Consider the following 20,045-nt stretch of genomic DNA (forward strand, 5'->3'; position numbering starts at 1 on the left):
GCCAAAGTAGAGGGATGAAAGAGCCACATGCAGCTCCAGAACCGCAGGTTGCTGAACCCTGACCTAGATGATATTCTTATTTACACTGAAACCATGAAGGAACATGTAAAGTTAATGCAATCAGTCCTGATAAAACTGAGGGCTGCTGAACTGTATGCCGAATTGTCAAAGTACAAATTTCACCAGACTAAAATTGACTATTTGGGTAACCGCATATCGCATGAGGGGATAGAAATGGACCCGGAGAAAGTTCGGGCGGTCATGGAGTGGGCACCCCCACGCACCAGAAAGCAGCTGCAAAGCTTTCTAGGTTTTGCGAACTTTTATCAACAACACTGAGCCGAGGTGGCACAGTGGTTAGGGTGCAGTACTGCAGCTACTTCAGCTGACTGCTAGTCCAGCAGATCAGTGGATCAAATCTCACCGGCTCAAGGTTGACTCAGCCTTCCATCCTTCTGAGGTGGGTAAAATGAGGATCCAGATTGTTGGGGGCAATATGCTATTTAGTATACTGTCTTTGGTGTAAGCCGCCCAGAGTCCTCGGAGAGTGAGCAGCATAGAAATATGAATAATAAAATAAATAAAATAAAAACTCATCCCCGTCTTTGCTAAAATTGCATTACCCATTACTGATCTCCTAAAGACAAATGGAGAAGCTAAGCCAAGGCCTAGCCACCCCCTTGAGTGGACCATGGAGTGCCAAGCAGCCTTTGAGAGCTGAAATGGTTGTTTGCAGCCAAACCTGTCCTTAAACATCCCAACATGGATGCCCCCTTCATAGTCCAGGCCGACACCAGTGATGTGGCTGTGGGGACAGTAATACTACAAACCAACGCTGCTGGAACTTTACAACCCTGTGCCTACACATCACAGAAATTAACTGAAACCAAAAGGAGATGGGCAATATGGGAGAAGGAAGCATTTGCTGTCCGATGGGCCTTGCTAACTTGGAAGCATTTCCTCAAAGGGGCAAAATACCCCTTTGAGGTGTGGACAGATCATAAAAACCTAGAGATCTTAAAAACACTCTGGAAATTTTCAGTGGGTGCAACACTTTAATCGTTTTAATTTCTCCTTGCGCTATCGTCCTGGGGAAAGAACTTTATGGCAGACGCTTTATCTAGATTACCCCAGTATAATAGCACTCAGCCAGAAGTGATCTGCCCGGTTATCCCCTCCAAGCAACTGGCTGCCCCAGTGGTCAGGGGAAGGTGGACCTTGACCTTCCCACCAATTTAAGCAAGCAGTTAAAGGGGGCGCTGAAAATTGATGACTAGTTCTTGTCCCACTCAAACGATTGCACCATTTGTGATGGTCTAGCATGGGTGGGGGCTAGGTTATACATCCCCACCAGTCTTAGGGGGATTGTATTACAAAAGGCCCACAATTTAAAAGCTGCTGGACACTTTGGGTTTGTGAAAATATTACACTTAGTTAAATGGCAGTTCTAGTGGCCCTCTTTGAAAAAGGACATAGAAGCATACATCGCTAGTTGTCCTGTATGTACATCTGCAAAGAGGCCTCCTGGAAAGCCAGCTGGACTTCTCCAGAATGTTGCTAGCCCTAGGGCTCCATGGAAGGAAATATCCATGGACTTCATCATTGAATACCCAAGAGTGGGGGAAATGTGGTCATCTGGGTGGTCACAGACTTGTTTTCCAAGCAGGTGCATTTTGTACTCTGCTCCAAGATTCCCTCCACAAAAACGCTAGCTAAACTGTTTATTCAACATGTGTATAGGTTACATGGGCTCCCAAACACATCATTTCGGATAGTGGGGTACAATTCACCTCCCACTTCTGGAGGGAGTTCCTGAAGTTGTTAGGTTCCACCCAAGGCTAAGGTGACCAGACGTCCCACTTTTGGCAGGACAGTCCCGCTTTTGAGCAATTTGTCCCACGTCCCGCGGCGTTTTAAAAAAGTCCCGATTTTTCATTCTGCCTCCTGAGTCCCGGCTGCCTCCTGAGTCCCAGCTGATGGCTAGAGGGAAAAAAACCTGTTTAAACTCTTGCTGCGGGGCTTCAAAGGGCCGCCCTACGTTGATTAGCTCGGCTTCCCCCTCTCAGCTGATTTGCGCAGGGCTCTGCTCTTGCTAAATTGCTTAGCAGTTTTTTTTTCTCTTTGTGCAAACCAAGCTCAAACGAAACTGAAAGTAAAACAGGCTGTTGGCTTTGCTGTTTGCTTGCAACGTTGGAAAATTAGGCAGCAGATTTATTTTCCTTTTCCTCACCAAAAAAGGTAGGTGCAAACAATGGGAAATTATTTAGGGCAAAAGAGGAGAGTTCAAGATTTTAAAACACAAAAGAAAAAAAAGCTCTTTTTAACTAGGGAATTGTAATAATTGAGATACTATTAATTGTATACTGTGTTGAAAGCAGAAATGGTTAAGTTGTGGTTTGGAGGAATATATGGGGGAAATTATTTGGTTTATTATTATTGGTAAGTATAATTAATTGATTTGTAAGAAATTGGATTACATGGAAATAATTGGAATATTCATGTTCATATTGATTAATATACAAAAAAGATAGTTATATAACTAATTGATTTATATTAAAATGTTGAATTTGTATTAAACAACTGTATTACATAATTACATAATTAACCAATGTGAGGATGGATATAAAAATAGATGACAATGGGAATATAGAATAGAAGGGAAAAATTGAATTTGATTAAGATTAGAGATGAGGATGAAGGGTAATATTGTTTTTTTTAAAAAAATAGATGAGGAATAAATATGGCAAAAAGGAAATATAGAAATTGTAAATTTAATTGAAATGACTAAACACTGTTTAAATTTGTGAACCAGCCAAATATTCTGTTCAAAGAAAATACATTGTATGTTTGTATGTGTGTTTCTAATTATTGCTATTTATTCATATTTGTTCTCTTTTATTCTTTAAAGTTTAACCATTCACTCTTTATCTTAATATCTTTATATTTGTTTGGGGTTGGCTTTCTTCCCTTTCATCTTTTTTATTGTACAGCAATCTTTCTCCTCAAACCTACCACCTCTCTTTTCTTTCCTTCTTACTTTCTCTTCCCCCCACCCTCTTCTTCTCCTCCCTATTTCTTCTTCCTTTCTCCTTCTCCTCCTCTCTTCTTCCCTCTCTTACCGTCACTCCTACTCTAATTTCCCTTCCCTTCCTTCATCCCTCTCTATTACTGTATCCTTTTATGCATATGGACTACTCAGAGGGCTGAAAAAGTTATTTTTGACTGGTCCTCGCACTTTTGACCAGTCCTCGAACTTACGACTGTCCTCACATTTTACATTTTTGCCCTATCTTGTCATCATGGTGAAGAGAAGCAGTTGTGAAATGAGTGACATGGTTGTTAAGAATGCTGCACGGGCATAAATGTGAGGATGGTCATAAGTGTGAGGACCAGTCAAAAGTGCGAGGACCTGTCAGAAATGACTTTTTTCAGCCCTCTGGTTAGTCCTTTTGTGCATATGGACTACTCAGAGGGCTGAAAAAGTTATTTTTGACTGGTCCTCGCACTTTTGACCAGTCCTCGAACTTACGACTGTCCTCACATTTTACATTTTTGCCCTATCTTGTCATCATGGTGAAGAGAAGCAGTTGTGAAATGAGTGACATGGTTGTTAAGAATACTACACGGGCATAAATGTGAGGATGGTCATAAGTGTGAGGACCAGTCAAAAGTGTGAGGACCTGTCAGAAATGACTTTCCAGCCCTCTGAGTAGTCCCTATACACATAGCCATGGCCACCCGGTCACATGACCAGCTAGCCACACCCACCCAGTCACATGGCCTCCAAGCCACGCCCACACAATAAGCCATGCCCACAATGGTGTCCCTCTTACCAATGTTAAAATCTGTTCACCTTACCCAAGGCCTAAGCTCCTCCCACCACCCTCAAACTAATGGGGCTTGAGAGCGCGCTAACTTGGTTCTAGAACAATACCTCAGATGTTATGTAAATTATCAGCAAGAGAACTGGGCCGACTTACTGCCTTTTGCAGAGGTTGTTTATAATAATTCCATCCACAGTAGCACTGGCTTCACCCCATTCAAAGTGGCTTCTGGTCAGGATTTTGTACCCACTCCAGAACTGCCACAGGAGAAGCCCCAAACCCCTTCCCTAGTGGAATGGATTGAAGAGCTTCAGTTTATCTGGCCCATCACCCGTAAGGCGTTAGACGAGGCTCATCAAGCCCATAAGAAACAGGCTGACAAGAAAAGAGCTATGCTGAAGGACTACCAAGTTGGGGATAGGGTTTTCTTGTCCACTAAGTATTTACAGACCACCCAGAAGTCAAAGAAACTGGGACCTAAGTATATAGGCCCTTTCCCTATTGTAAGGATTGTAAATCTGGTCACAGTACAGTTAGAGCTACCAAAAAACGGTAGCTAACAGTACAGTTAGAAGGATCCACCCTGTGTTTTATGTTAGCTTGCTGAAACCTGAACATGTGTCTCCTCTTCAACCAGACCAACCTGCCCCTCCTGTTCCCCTCCTCATCAAAGGAGAGCAGCATTTCGACGTCAAAGAGATCCTGGATTCCAGGAAACATAGGGGAAAAGTACAGTATTTGGTGGCCTGGAAACATTTTCCTCCCTCTCAATCTGAATGGGTGAAAACTCGAGATGTGAGAGCCCCAAAACTCTTACAACTGTTTCACACTAAATACCCTGACAAGCCTTAATGTTATTAATGTAAATGCTCCTGTATTTCGATTGTTTCTATCTTGTCTATTTTGTGTTGTGTTTTTCTCCAGGGCTAACGCCTCTGCTGCAGGAGGGCTGAATGTCAGCCTCTTTGACACTTGCTCGCTATCGACTGCCATAGTAATGGGGAGGGGGGAAAGTTTGGTATTTGGGTGGGGAAGTGAGCTGGAGTGAAGACAGCCTGTGTGAACAAAAAGGGAGGGATGCTCTCATGATCTACTGCACAGCTGAATGGAGTTATTTATACTATGTCAAGGTCAACCATTCTGAAATACCAGATGGACAAAAACACCTGAAGATGTGCCCCACATGATACCATATGGGACAGGGATTGGACATTCAGCCTGGGGAGGGATTTGGGGAAACTTTCAATATGCAACTTTCGTGCCTTTTGCTTTTCTTTCGTTGCTATCATTTCAAACACAGTAAAAGTACCTCTTGTCTACAAACATGGATTTGGGGATTTTCTTTCTTGGGTTCTGAACGGAGGCACACCTGACAAAGAGTATATAATGGCTGTGATGGTCTAGAGTTGCTAAGGTAATATTACCTAACTTAGTTCCCTCCAGAACTAATTTTGAAATTTCCAGAATTCCTAATAGTCATGATGAATAGGCTGCCTGGGAATTTTGGAGCATATAGTTCTCATAATTCTGGAAGTACCAAATTGGAGAAGGCCATTGTAGAGATTGGGCCATGGATTTATTATGGGGTTACTTTCCAAAACTAGTACATATCAAGTGGATATCAACTATAATAGGGAGAAGAAACTGTGACACTACAGATGTCCTTTAATTTCCAATAACACTGGCCATAAAAAGGTGAGGAATTTTGGAGGTATAGTTTAGCAACAGACAGAGAGACTTGAGCTCCCAGTGCACATTTTGGAAATTCTAAGTGATAATAGCCTCAGGATTTCACTAAATAGCAGCTCTGGGTCATTCATTAGATATGAGTTGGTGAAGAATATTCAGCAGAATATTAGGAGAAAAAGCATATTTCAAACATTTAACCTCTCCTTATAATTTGAACAACAGGGCTGGAAACCAGGGAGTATTTCATTCATGCATATAGAATAACAGAATAATAGAGTTGGATGATCAGGAAACCTGCTGCCCCATAGCTCAGGAAACCCATACCATTTCAGACAAATACACTGGGCATTTGTTCTCTACCTACAACGACTGGGCATTTAACAGTATCTGAACATGGGAACTTGCTCTAAATGATATGTTTATGCATAGATTCTGTGATATTCAAAACCTAAAGACCATTCACAAGGGAAGGTCGTCACCTGATGATGATGTAATCATCAGGTGACGAAAAGCCCTGGTGTAAACTAGCCTGACTCTCCAGCTCATCTGTTTATGATATATAAAAACAGTGATGCTGAGATTCTGTGAAGAAGAAAATAAACTGATATCAGTAGTTAAGCAAATCCTGCTTCTCTGCAAAAATATTACCTGGCAAATAATTCTGCAGAACTTGAAAGCTGGCAAAAATTTCCATGCCACTTGTGTTTCTCTTAGTCAAGACTTTACCTTAGGAGAAGGGGACCTCTGGGATCCATTAAGAATTGCAGATTTTGTAGTGTCCTTCTGCCACTTATCCCACCTCCTCCTCCCCGCCCCTTCCACATCCATACCAATCTGTTTGCTCATTACCCTTTCCGGCCGCCTGGAGGGATGCCTGATACCATCAAATCAGACCCAGGCCTCCTGGGAAGTCGAGAAGCCAGCCAGGCAGGCTGTCCAGCCAAAAGCTTCAAGGATCTCAGAAAAGCAGCACCGCACTTGTCTTCTTTCTGCTTTAGCCTCCAGCTTCCAGCTTTCAATTAATTTCCGCCTCCAATACCCTGGGACCACCCATAGCCCCAGTTTGATTATTTTAGAGGTTAATTGATTTTATTTTATTGTTTTTCTTTTTTTGGTTTGGGTTGTTTCCCCCCCTCCCCCCTTTTAAATCAGCACCGCAAAGCTGCAAGCTCCACCTCCACAGAGGAAAACAGCCCGGATCTGGATGCTTCCCTCCTCTCCTCTCTTGCTTTACTCTTCTTATGCTTGATGGTTTTGATTTTGGATGCAGTTATTGCAGGAACACGGTAACAAGTAGAACTGGTGGGGGATTCAGAGAGATGATGGGGAGGAGAGAGAAAGACTCGGAAACTGCAGTCATGAGATCCTTAGATCTCTAGGTTTTTGAAGATGTCTTGGTGCCTCAGGTAAGCTACACTTCTGTGTTTCCCACCCCTTCCCTCTTGTGTTTATATGTTAGTGTCAGTGCTACAATAAATTTTAGACACTTTTGTAGCTGAGAAAAGGCCTGAGGATAAAGAAGGGAGAAGGAGCACAATATCACCAATGAATTACATTTGGGCCTTTAGCTTCAAAGGTGATGTTTCCTCCACTCAACTATTCCAGTCATCCTCGTGTTTGGGTTTTCTTGTGTTGAAGCTGAGCTGTTTCCTTGTGGTTATTTGTGGTCTTCTGTTAAAGGTTTCTTCCCACCCTATGTTTCTTTCTGATCCCACCTGGAAAGGAGAATTACAGAGATTCCTTGAATTCTGTTGGTAAAAGAGAAGGAAACTGATCTACTGGAGGAGATTTCAGAGCAAATCAACAAATGGATAAAAATCAGGGTTCACTTCTTATGATGAAGTAAAGACAAGGTGGACGACAGACCAGTACTTTGCTACATTTGAAAGTCTCCACCCTTTGCAGACTGGTGTGTTATGATTTGGCATTCTACCAGTCATTCTTATGATAAAGTCTCTTGTCAATTTTAGTAACCCAGTTATATTTGTTATCTTGTGAAAAATAAACTTCTGTTGAAATGCAGACAATATTTTGAACACAAACAACTTATTACTCTTTGACATAGTCTCAGTTTTCTTTCTCTGTTCAGCTTTAATGGACTGTCTTCAACTGCAGGGATGACTGTATTATAGGGGGCTTAACCAGCAGGAAGCCCACCAAAAGCTCAATAGAGTACTTTCCCACTCCTTAATAAGCTTGTTTAGTTTTGCATTGCTTAATAAATGAAATCCCCAGCTGTGCTTCCAAACCACAGGTTAGTGGGTGGAATTTCATCTCTTCTCTGTTTTTCTATTGCCTTTCACAAATCCAGGTAGAGATTTTGAACATCCAGTTAATTCTGTTCCCCCCTCCCCACACCATCCAACACCCCATCACCATGAATTGGGAAAGAGATGGTGCAGTGACTGCAGTGCTCCATGTGGATTGGGGTGGGGGAGACAACCTGGTTTGGAAGTCCAGAGTGGCTTTTTGACCTTTGCTTCTTCCTCTCAACCTTCTCTGCAAGGCTGTTGTGAACTTGGGAGCAGAAAGACTCCACAGAAGCTGAGCTGTTTCTTGGACAGTTTCTTGGACTCTTTTGCAAAGAAGACAGGGACTAAGCTGATGGGTTTGATGCTGCTATGCATGAGGTAGGGAAGAGGGAGTGTAAAGCTGCTGGCCTATTTATGTCTTTTCTGGCAAGCTTTCTAAAGGAGGGGTTCGTCCTACATTTTCTTTTACCAAATTTTCTTCCTTTTTCTGAACTTCCTCTCTTTATTTTGCTACAAATGTTCCTAAAGCATTCCCTTCCCTGTTTGTCTTTTCTTCTTGCTTCTCTCCCTCTCTAGTGATGCCAGATACCTGGGAGTTTTGAAAGTCAGGAGATTATCAGAAAAGGGGTGGGGGAGCCACCACCAGGCCATCCTGTTTCCAACTCATGCTGAAATGGACTTGGTGGTGGATACATTTGGTAGCAAAGAGTGTCTGGACAAAGCCCCAGTTGTGTAGGAGATAACAACAGACCATTTCCAGAAATAGGGCAATATTCCATGCACATATACAGTTCTCTATAGGGATCTCCACTTGTCCAAATTACAACTTAACAATGTTAAGTTCTCTGTAGAGAAAGCTGTTCTACACCATTTCTCTCTCTCTCTCTCTCTCTCTCTCTCTCTCTCTCTCTCTCTCTCTCTCTCTCTCTCTCTCTCTCTCTCTCTCTGACACACACACAAAGTATCAACTGCAGTAAACATAAATATGAGTATAAAACGTAGCAAGTACTTATAAGAGAGCATCTCTTACTCCATTTTGAGATAATCACTGAGATACAAAAGTGATTCCTCTTTGAAAGGATGCACTTGGGAATGCCAGGTAGATTTCAGTCTTTTTCTTTCCTGGCTCTGACAAAGCTAGTAAGTCTTTTTGGATGCCTTATGACGATATCCCCATTTCCTCTGCTTGTCTGCTTTCCATCTTCTTCCCACCTCCTGTCCATTCTTTCCTGCCCACGAGATTTCATCCTGTTTCTCCAACAGGCAGGCCTAAGCAGTGGCTGACATGCAGCTCAGACATGTGGGATTCCCCCCTCCTCTATATTCATTTGATCTCCAGCTTTCCCATCAGGCTAAGGAAATGCACAAAGCTTTTGTGTCAGAGAGAGGGGTGGGGTTAGATATGGAAAATTGGCCAGCAGGGTAGCTTGGCTGATGTTAACTGTTCTTTGATGGAGTGGAGAGACCTATCAAGCCACAGTATCATGCAAGGACTAAATGCACGTACAGTACAGAATGAATTTCCACCACCCACATACAAGAAAGGAATCAATGAAAATTTCACAGCTTTAAGATTGGTATGTTCTGTCTTCTTTATTAATACATTCCGGTCCTCTCTGCCTTCCTTTGCCCTCCAATCCACACAGAAGCAGCATATGGGGTGGGGGTGGGGAGTTGGTAGGAAGGGCGGGGGGAGGGGCAGATGGGTGAGAAATGAAGGCTGACTTATTTAGATGCCTAAATCAAGGCATTTTCAGAATGGCTGGAGAGCTTTTTGATTTTTGTACGGTTTAATTCTAACCATACAAACACTTGGCTGGTTTCCCTTTGACTTTTATGTCACACTGTTGTCACTTGAATAGTGACCTATTCAAGTCACTAAGCTGATTTAGTAAGAGTTCCTCATTGTTATTTACATTTTATGTTTTCAGTATGGCAGTACCGCACAAAGATTTCAGTGAAACCTGTACTCGGCAATTATTTCCTATTGGTTTCTAAGTTTTGGTTCAGTGCTAGAGTTTTCAGGAAACTAAAAAAAAACTTTTAATGTTAATCTTTTCCCAGTCACTAAGGGTTTTTTAATATTGTCCTTCATTATAAATAAGGAATTTCTTTACAATGGAAATGTAGACTAGAAATATTGTAAAATAAGTAACTCTAGCCTGTCCAAACTTTAATAAATAAAGCATATAATAGAGTTTCTCTCTCTCCCCTCCCCTCTCTCTTTACACACAAACACACACACACTGTACATACTTATTAAACCTTTAAAACTGATCATAAAAAATTCTTAAGTACTTAAATACAAGAAAATTCAGTGGAAAATCACACTACTAGACAGGCACCACTTGGGCAGGTGGAAATTAGAAATAGAATAACAGAGTTGGAAGGGACCTTGGAGGTCTTCTAGTCCAACCCCCTGCCTAGGCAGGACACCCAACACCATTTCAGATAAATGGTTATCCAACATCTTCTTAAAAGCTTCCAGTGTCGAAGCATTCACAACTTCTGGAGGCAAGTTGTTCCACTGATTAATTGTTCTCACTGTCAGGAAATTTCTCCTTAGTTCTAAGTTGCTTCTCTGCTTGATTAATTTCCACCCATTGCTTCTTGTCCTACCCTCAGGTGCTCTGGAGAATAGCTTGATGGTAAATTGATGGTAAACTTCAGCAGATATGCATTAAAAAAAGTGTATTTAAGGTCACACACATCATTTAAACTATAGACTACCCACTCTTGCTGTATTTGAAGCTTTCTTTTGTTTAAACAATAGTTTAAAGAAAAAAATACCCTAAAAATAGAGAACAGCCTGTTGCAAGTGCCTATCAATGATCAGCCTCTAGGCTGAAGCTTCCTAATGGGCAAACTATTGATTATCTGTTGCATTTATGTCCTTCTGTATCCTCTTTTTGGGGACCTGTGAGGCCACCGTTTATCCCAGAGATGGAGTGTTTAGAGCCTCAATGTCAAATGCAGCCTTATATTTTGTTTTATAATTTCTGATTAGAAATGGTGCCTTTAACCTCACACATAAACCCCTTTGTAGTATTTATTTTATTTATTTATTTATTGGAATTTGTCAAACAAGAATAAGAACAAGAACAAGAGAATAAAAATACAATGACAGGGATGATAGGCACCATTACTGCACTTATGCACGCCCCTTCTACTGACCACTTAAGTATGAAGTAAGGTCCACGGAAGTCAATTTGGGACTGAAATTGTGAAAATTTGTAGCCCAGACAACTGAATCAGGTAGGGCATTCCAGACTTTGACAACTCTATTGTCAGTCTGTCCATTGGAACCACAAACAAGTGAAATGCATCTAATACAACCTTTATGCTGAGGCCCTCTCCCAATATAAAGCATCAACCAGAGCTGCTTAGCAAACTTTTTTTTTAAAAAAAAAAACCTATAACATTTTGACAATAAATTGTTTTATAATTCTATTTTATTTCTTTTTCATTGTTAAGAAACACATTTCATTCACAGATGTAAGAGAAGTCATCATTAGTATGGCATTACATGCATTGGTCAATTATGACAGATAAGCAGAATTGTTGGTAAGTCTCCATTTGCTCATTCCGTCAATATTCATGCTCAAGAATGTGTTATTAGAGATGTATCTTTAAACAAAACAGAGTTTAATTTAGTTTCCTGAATTGGGGCAGAGCTGCCAACTTTTCACTCTCTTTCTCCATATTCTGAGAAAGACTCAGTTATGGTTTTTATTTACTCTCTCTTTCTTTCTTTCTGTGTATGTTGTGATCTCTTTACAGATTGACTTCATCATGTCTTCCTCCAAGCTCCAAGATGCAGATGAAATATTTGGTAAGTTCTGTAAGCCTTCCCATCTTCATCCCATCTGTCGTCCATCCAGTGACTGCTTCCTTAGCAGAAATACATGAACCCTACTGAGATCCTTTGTTGTAAGCTGTCCAGAGTCCCTTGGGAGTTGGGCAGCATAGAAATGTGACAAAATAAATAAATAATAAATAAATAAATCCTCGTTGCAGATAATATTTGGATATCAAGGCCAGAAGGGCAAAGGAGATGCATGAAGTTATACATAATTTCATATGGAGTCCATTCCTGACTTCCACATCCAGATGGGCAGGAACATAGGTTTTGGGCCAGGGGGAACAAGATGGACCAACGATATCTTCATACAAATGCAGAGGTTTGCATAATTGTTTCAGCTATCAGGGTGTAAGCATGCCATGGTATAATTTGTACAATGATATCAGACAATGTGTGCTGTCCTTTTGGCACAATTGCAGTTTGCTGAAGATGGCATTGATTGTGAATTAGTGCGGTGGGGAAACTCATAGCATATGTTTTGCATATGCTCAGAGACATTTTCACCATATAGCCACTTCATACAGTCATATAAAGTGTATTCCAAATTCAGACTGGCAAATGCTTTTTCTTGCAACAGAGGTTTATGAAGAAATACAAACAGGTCTAGGTAATCCCATTTATTGACCACAACTGGGACCAGCAAGTGATAATTAAGTGAAGCGATCACAAGTGAAACTTTGATTGTGCTTACAAACTTAATTTTGCTGTATAGACCTGCGAAGGTCGTAAATGCAAAAATTGGTCATAAAGCTACTTCTTCATCATCATTGTAAAACAAGGCAGTTGCTAAACAAGGATTTCCTGAATTTTGAGGAGGTTTGAGATGAATTGCATCCTTAAGGCAAAACATCACATTTTCATTGAGGTGAAATAGCTATTATACTTTCCTCACGTATTGCCTAATAGTATTATACCTAGTCCAATGTTGTCCATTTTGATTGGCAGAGGTTCGGCTTTGTGGGAACCTTGCCACAAGAGTTTCTGAAGACTGAATTTGGGCAAGATGGGAAAAAATCATGGGGCTGAATTTTTATTAGAATTCCATGTCCTTGTTTTTTATCCCAGGGCATGTTGTTTGATATGGCTTAGCTATAATATTTGGCATGCATAGTGGTCCTTCTTCCTATTTTTCTCACAACAGTATGAGATGGCTTGGATTGAGAGAAATTGACTGGCTCCAGCCAGCTAGCTTCCATGCCTATGGAAGATTAGAAATTATAGACTCCCAGTTCCTTGTTTATTATCTTAATCAGTACAACAAAATGGCTCTAATTTTTTGCGGGCTAGAGTGGTATCTATAATGTAGCTATAAATATAAGGGGTTTCTCTGCATGAATTCAGGTGACTAATACCATCCATAAGATCAAATACTGTGGCTTAGAAACAATATTTTAATTTTCCATTTCTTCCTAAATATGAGTTCCTTAGCTACTTGGTTAGGAGTTCTAGGAATTGTAAACACATCTAGAGGCAACATGGTGAAAGCAGCTGTACAATGATTTGTACCAAAAGTGTGGGAAATCTGCTCCTGCTAACCCAGTATTCATCCAGAATTGGTTACTCTATTAACTAATATTGGCAGCGGCCATCAAGGGTGGAGGAAATATGCAAGATGGAAGCTTAACAAGATACTTCTCAGATCTGGAACTGGCTCTTCCATTACAGTCCTCCTCCAATTAATAAGCAGGAGACCAGAGTTTCAAAATAATTATGTATTTCTACTACTGAGATTGGATCACTCTAATATCATTTCCTTGTTCCAGAGCACAAATGCTTCCTGGCCCATGCATTCTCCCAATAACCTTTGGGTCAGTATTTTCATGAAGCACCTCTGTTCCAGAATTCATGTGCTTTAACTCCTCACAGAATTATTGAACAAATGTGCACACTCAAAACTGTGCATAAACATTCATTAAACATTCTAGAGCTATACAGCTCTCATAATGTAGCCAATTATCCCCATACCCAATTTAGGACATAACTGGAAACAAAAGAAACCAACCAGGACATTTTGATATTGACCTTCTGTACTGCCTGCTAGGCATTTTCCATTTTCCATTTCCCTTTTTAATTCAGCAGGCTGGAGTTTGAGGGCAGAGGCAGAGAGATTGTATTGGATTTTGGAGGGCACATTTTAGTCTGTGACCTTGCCCGGAATTATAGCATCTAAAAACATAGATATATAAGCCATTCAGAATTGGGCTTAAGATGGGCAGCTATACAAATAGTTTAAATAAATACATACAGTATTCTCTCCTGAATTGCAGGGAAGGGAATTTGCATATTTCCAAACAGGTATTTTAATTAACATTTCATAAAATATATTTAAATGATTTTTTGGGAAACTCACAAACCAATGTAAACATTTTGGAGGACAAAAGGGGAGGATTCAATTTAAATAGATATAACTATTGGGGTTGGTAGAAGCAGTTACAAAATATCTGTAATTAAAATAACTAATAGGTTTTTGGTGAATTTCTGATCATTGGTTTAAAGGTCCTCTAACTTGGAACTGCTATTTTGTAAATGCATATTGATCAAAATTAATATAATTTGTGTTGAATTTAACAAGCTGTAAAACATTGTGATCTTGATTCAAAATTGCATTTGGTCACTATTATTCAATTAGTAGTCATCTCTGTGAGGCTTTGGCATCATGACTGAAAGACTTAATGCCAAGAATCAGAGATGTGATTGCAATATTGGATTAAACAGAGAACAGAAGACAATCATTTCCATTTTTAAAAAATAATCAGCTGCAATAATAGCATCAAGTCAACTCCAAGGGCCTTATTTAATTTCAACTCTTCAATTATTTAATCTGTTTTCTCTTCGGAGAATGGTTCATTAAGACTCACCCTGTGAATTTCTGGTACAGGAATGATTTTAAGAATCTAAAACATAATTTATTCTGTTTAGATCTCTGTATTAGACATGTATAATTAAGCATAAAATGGTACACACGGTGTTTTATTTCTTCAAAAAGTTCCTCCGCCTCCATTTATATGCGTATTCATAGTTTTCAGAGTTACAGGGGTTGTGTTGAGCCTACATTTATTAAGGCTTGGACGGGCATCCAACTTGCCAAATTACCACCTTTGACCACTGATCTTGGATGGTATGATGGTAGGACTACAAATAGGCTGCTAATGTTTGTGTGCATCCTATGGTTGTCTGGTTTATGTTATTAGGACTGCCACTGTTTTCCCTAATCACTGCCAGTTACAATAGGCTACATGCCTTTGAAAATGAATTTAAATTAAATCGGCGGGCCCTTAGAATATCCTTCTGGTAGACTTTTTTTTTTTCCTGAGGCTTGCACACTGCTTCAGTCTCATAGCTCTGAGCAGCTTATTCAGTCCAATTATATAATTCTAAATTAACAGAAGAAACAAACAAAAAAAAACCCCACACACCAAAGTACAATATAGTCAACGAATTGAGAAATATTCAAATAGAGCACCTACCCTTATTATTTAGAAAATAATATCATAATTAACCCCTGCAATCTCTGAAAAATCTACAGAAAACCCAAGGTTTTCAAATATTTTAGTGTTCACTTTTCTGTCCATCTTGTGTCATATTTCTAAATAAGTGAGAATTCTTAGCATGCCATCTCTGCTAGCAGGTCCTTGTCAAACAGATTCTACCTGATCCTGCATATAATCAAGTTTCAAGCCATTTAGGGCTGGATGGATGATAACAGCACTTGAATTGCACATAGATGCAAACTGACAGGCGTGGAAGGACAGACTGCCTGAGTAGATTAAAAGCACCTGTGCTCCTTCCTTTCTTCTCCCTTCTTGGCCCTCCCACTTCGTCAGGTTGACCCAGCTGCCAATCAAACCACAACTGTCAATCAAATCACAGTATTTGGCAGGAGATAAGAAGGAGGGGAGACAAGATGGCTGCCCCAAAGAACTGCCATTACAGATCACAACAGAAGAAGTAAACAAAAAGAGCCAAAGCAAAAGAGTTAAATAAAGAAGGAAAATGTCCCATAGAGGAAAAGCAACAAGAAAGAATGCAGCTGCTGAAAAATCTGGAGAGAGAAATATTTATTTCGTTCAGACTTGTCTGAAATAAAAGTTTCTCAATCTGTTTCCCTCAGATGGAGCAAAGATTCAGAAGAAGAGAAGAATCAAGAAAACCAACCAGGAACAAAGAAAAAGAAAAAGACTTTGACAGAACAGAAATGGAAAGCAGAAAATAAAAAAGAGTTTATAGAAAATAGTTAAAGTAAAGAAGTGTTATTATTAATTTCTACATTAACTGTAGGCATTTATAATTTACAAATTCTTTTCCTTTTATTTCTAAGCTTTTCTTTTGTAAAATACATCTCTCCCCCCCCTCTTTAGTTTTAAGAAGCTATAAAACTCAACCAAGTGCAAGGTTTTCAATGCTGTGAGTCTGGTCAATCTAGTTATTGGTGGGGTTTTTTTCCCCAAATCCATGACAGCAACCAATTTAGCTCCTAAAACAGAAGTATACTATAATACATTCCACAAGTTAATACTTCCAAATGATCATCAAGCTCAATAGAAAGTAAGTTACTGAAATCCAACCATGAGATGACAAAAGAATGGAGACCTTTGCTAATACTTCCTGCTTCTGGAAAGGCTGCAATTAATGCACCAACTGAAGCTAGGTGAGCCATGGCTGCCCCCTGTTCTTTCACATGAATCATAAGTCTAACAGCACATCTAAATTGCACGTTTGCTCTGCCATGGGAAGTACAACTCCATTCAGAATCAAAGCTGGACCTACGTGGGAGTCAGCTGGCTTTAGAATCAGTTGCAACTCTGTCTGCAGAGATTAACATGAGCTTGTTTTTTTTCCATTCAGATCCTACTAACCAGACTTCCTCTGTCCCAAAGATGCTTTTTCAAGAGGCAACTGGACTTTCTGGTTTTTCTTTGAAGATGTTTTGCTTCTCATCCAAGCTTTTGAAAAACCAGAAAGTCCAGCTGCCTCTTGAAAAAAGGAACAACCATGACCTGGATTGCTGAGAATCTCCAAAGAACTTTCTCTGTATGTCCTGTATGTTCAGCTCAGGGAGGAAACACTGTATATAACTGAGTGCCATCAGTGTACTGATGATATTCCAGTCCTTGTGGATGTCTAGTCTGGCAACTTCACATAAATGTTGAAACTTGGGGCTTATCAAATGAATCTGAAGTCTGAATTTGATGTTACACCATCTTTAACCAAGATTACGTTTAATTCAGGGGTAGGTTCTACCTACCTTTACTACCGGTTCACAACAGGATCACACATGTGCGCTCGCTTCGCTCGCATGTGCTTCGCTGCATGCACAGATCACTACTGATGATGTCAGGGTTAGTGGGCGGAGCCTCCTGCCAGTTTTACTACCGGTTCTATAGAACCAGTAGTATGTGGCGCTCCCACGTAACACCTCTCCTGTGCAATCTGCACTGGCTCCCGGTGGTCTTCCGGGTGCGCTTCAAGGTATTGGTTACCACCTTTAGAGCGCTCCATGGCTCAGGACCTGGTTATTTATGAGACCGCCTTCTGCCACCGGTAGCCTCTCACCGGCCAGTACACTCCCACAGAGAGGGGCTTCTCAGGGTGCCGTTGGCCAAACACTCCCCAGGGGGAGAGCCTTCTCTGTGGGGGCACCTGCCCTTTGGAACGAGCTCCCCCCAGAGATATGGAGGATCCCGGATTTGCGCACTTTCCGCCATGCCCTCAAGACCTTTTTATTCCAGCAAGCGGGGTTGGCCTAACCCTTTTTAATTGTTTAATTTTAATTCGAATCTGTTCTTAAAAATAGGGGTGTTTTAATTAGTGGGCCGAATCTATTTAATATGTTTTCTAACTGTTTTTAAATTTTATATTATATTTGTTTTATTTATGGCTGTTCACCGCCCTGAGTCCTTCGAGAGTAGGGTGGTATATAAATCTAATAAAAGATAAAGATAAAGAACCGGTCCGAATCGGAGGCAACCCACCACTGGTTTAACTCCAGAAAAATATGCCATTTTGTTTATTTTCCATCTTTGTGTCCTTTGAGATTTACAAATTATTTTATCCATAAGGTAAAGGTAAAGGTTCCCCTTGCAGATATGTGCTAGTGCAGTGATCGCTAACCTTTTTGCCATCGCGTGCCAGGAGGGGGGGCAGGGAAGGGTCATGCGCGCACGTGCCCACGCACATGTGTGCGCAACCCCCTCCTCCCCGCTCCTGGCACATGATGGCCTGGTAGGCCCGTTTTTCTTTCTTACCTGATTCCAGATCCTCTCTGTGTATCTGGGAACGGCAAAAACAGCCTTTCCCACTCCCTTGGAGGCCCTACGGAGGCTGAAAAAGCCTATTTCCCAACTCCCGGTGGGACAGGAAGTGACATTTTTTGCTGTCCTCAGCCTCCAGAACCTCTCTAGGAGTCTCTAGGAAAAAAGTCACTTCCTGTCCCACCGGGAGTGGGGAAATGGGCCCTTTGAGCCTCCATAGGGCCTCCAAGGAAGTGGGAAAGGCTGTTTTCGCCGTTCCCAGATACACAGAGAGGATCTGGAGCCAGGTAAAAAAAAAAACGGGCCTTCCCCACCCCCCCAGGCCCTCCAGAGGCAGGAAACAGCCTGTTTCCCTACTTCTGGTGGGCCCAGAAAGCCCGAAAATCAGCTGGCCAGCGCGCACATGCGCCCCAGAGCTGAGCTGGCGTGCCCACTAATATGGCTCCACGTGCCACCTGTGGCACGCGTGCCATAGGTTCTCCATCACGGTGCTAGTGGTTCCCAAGTCTAGGGGCTGGTGCTCATCTCCGTTTCAAAGCCAAAGAGCCAGCGCTGTCCAAAGATGTCTCCGTGGTCATGTGGTTGGCATGACTAAACACCAAAGGCGCATGGAAGGCTGTTATCTTCCCACCAAAGGTGGTCCCTATTTTTCTACTTGCATTTTTTATGTGCTTTCGAACTGCTAGGTTGGCAGAAGCTGGGACAAGTAACAGAAGCTCACTCCATTATGTAGGACTAGGGATTCGAACCGCTGAACTGCTGACCTTTCGATTGACAAGCTCAGCATCTTAGCCACTGAGCCACCGTGTCCCTTCAATTTTATTTTATCCATAGACTAATCAAAATCAGAGAGATAATCTTCATGAGAATACTTCTGGTTTTGGCGGTGTGCTTCTACTGTCACTGCTCTGTCTTTGGGGAAATGGACACAAGATCCTTCACAACACCAAAGCTAACACCTTCGTTATTAGCTGGATGTTTCTTTTTAAATTGCATTTATATTTTCATTTCTATTTCTTACATACCTTAAAGCTGCATTGAAAAATGGTGAATGTTAATATAATCATTTAATTAATGGCACTAAGAATTCATAAATAAAGCTGAGTTTTATTTAGCATAGTAAACAAGTCAGATTTACTCTTTCTGAGTCCATGTAATGTATTCATACTCAGACAAGAATACCCCAATTTCACTCAGTATAAATCACACAAACCAAATGAAGATTGCTACTGTTTTTTTTGCCCTCTTAGACTAAATCTCAGTTATGGCAAATTAATTATATCTACAAGTTTAGATGTTGGGTCTCACTACCTTTGCTATATTGATGGGCTAGGTATTTTTTTCATGATGATAGATTCAGTAAATCCAGTTACATTAAGAGAGAAGTAGGACAAAGCATTGACTTATGTTACTTGACAGGAAATGGAAAAATCTATTCCTTGGTTCTGGGTGAATGAGATAGGGATACAAAGAGATTTTCCATTCTCTGCTAAAGCAATGCCTACATTAAGATTATTCAAAAACACCATTCTATAGGATAGCAATATTTCAAAATTTTCCAGTTTACATGGAATTCTCCATAGAGATTTAATTTTCCCATACCTAAAACTGATGGAGCAAGAGTTCTTTGGCCAAGAACATCCATAAAGTCTAAATGTTCATTTTCCAAAACTCAGCAGGTTGTATTTATCTGTCCTGCTTGCTGCTGTTTGATATTTCGTGCCCTCTAATATTAAGGTTTTTCACTATTTTTTATTCTGTGTGATAAATTAAATATAACTAACTCAATATTCAAAAGATACCCAGGTGTACATAGGACTATACACATACAGAGAGAGAAAGATCACACATATTTATCTGAAAATAACCAGTTTACTTGATTCATTCAGTGCATGGAACCAAATAGTATCTAAGGAAAATGTTCTTGAAATGGTGAGAATATACAGTAAATGTGCAATTGTATCTCTGCAGGTGGGAGAGAATCTGAATATTTAAGAACTGTGTGTGTGTATAAAAGAGAGTGGGAGAGAGAGATGTATAATCATATTATTAATCTATAAATTGGACTAGGTCCATGAATAGGAGCTACCCTCAAATATATGCACAGTGTAACTTATCTGTCACTCTTATTTGTTATAAAGGCTTATTTGTTATTTGGGAGGAAGCA

The 20,045-nt window shown here is 40.6% G+C and overlaps 1 protein-coding gene and 1 long non-coding RNA gene across 7 annotated transcripts in view; both read left to right on the forward strand.

Moving 5' to 3' along the window:
- Positions 1-6,409: 6,409 nt before the first annotated feature.
- Positions 6,410-20,045, forward strand: part of SAMD14 (sterile alpha motif domain containing 14) — a 33,423-nt gene continuing 19,787 nt past the window's right edge. Inside the window, exons 1-3 of one of the 6 annotated variants that reach the window (XM_087893964.1) lie at positions 9,154-9,342; positions 11,259-11,329; positions 11,546-11,597. In XM_087893964.1, coding sequence (XP_087750090.1) covers positions 11,558-11,597 — 40 coding nt within the window. In that variant the 5' untranslated portion in view covers positions 9,154-9,342; positions 11,259-11,329; positions 11,546-11,557. Of the gene's footprint in view, positions 6,920-9,135; positions 9,343-11,258; positions 11,330-11,545; positions 11,598-20,045 lie in introns of those variants that run through there. The other 5 variants (XM_034415454.3, XM_034415452.3, XM_034415451.3 and 2 more) reach the window with 5 other exon arrangements.
- Positions 11,857-15,858, forward strand: LOC148114072 (uncharacterized). The gene is made up of 2 exons (XR_015734207.1): positions 11,857-11,946; positions 15,739-15,858. It is a non-coding gene; the product is annotated as an uncharacterized LOC148114072 (long non-coding RNA).

The sequence above is a fragment of the Pantherophis guttatus genome, chromosome 4 (genome assembly GCF_059756535.1).
Source record: "Pantherophis guttatus breed Tessera chromosome 4, ASM5975653v1, whole genome shotgun sequence".
Taxonomy (NCBI): Eukaryota; Metazoa; Chordata; class Lepidosauria; order Squamata; family Colubridae; genus Pantherophis; species Pantherophis guttatus.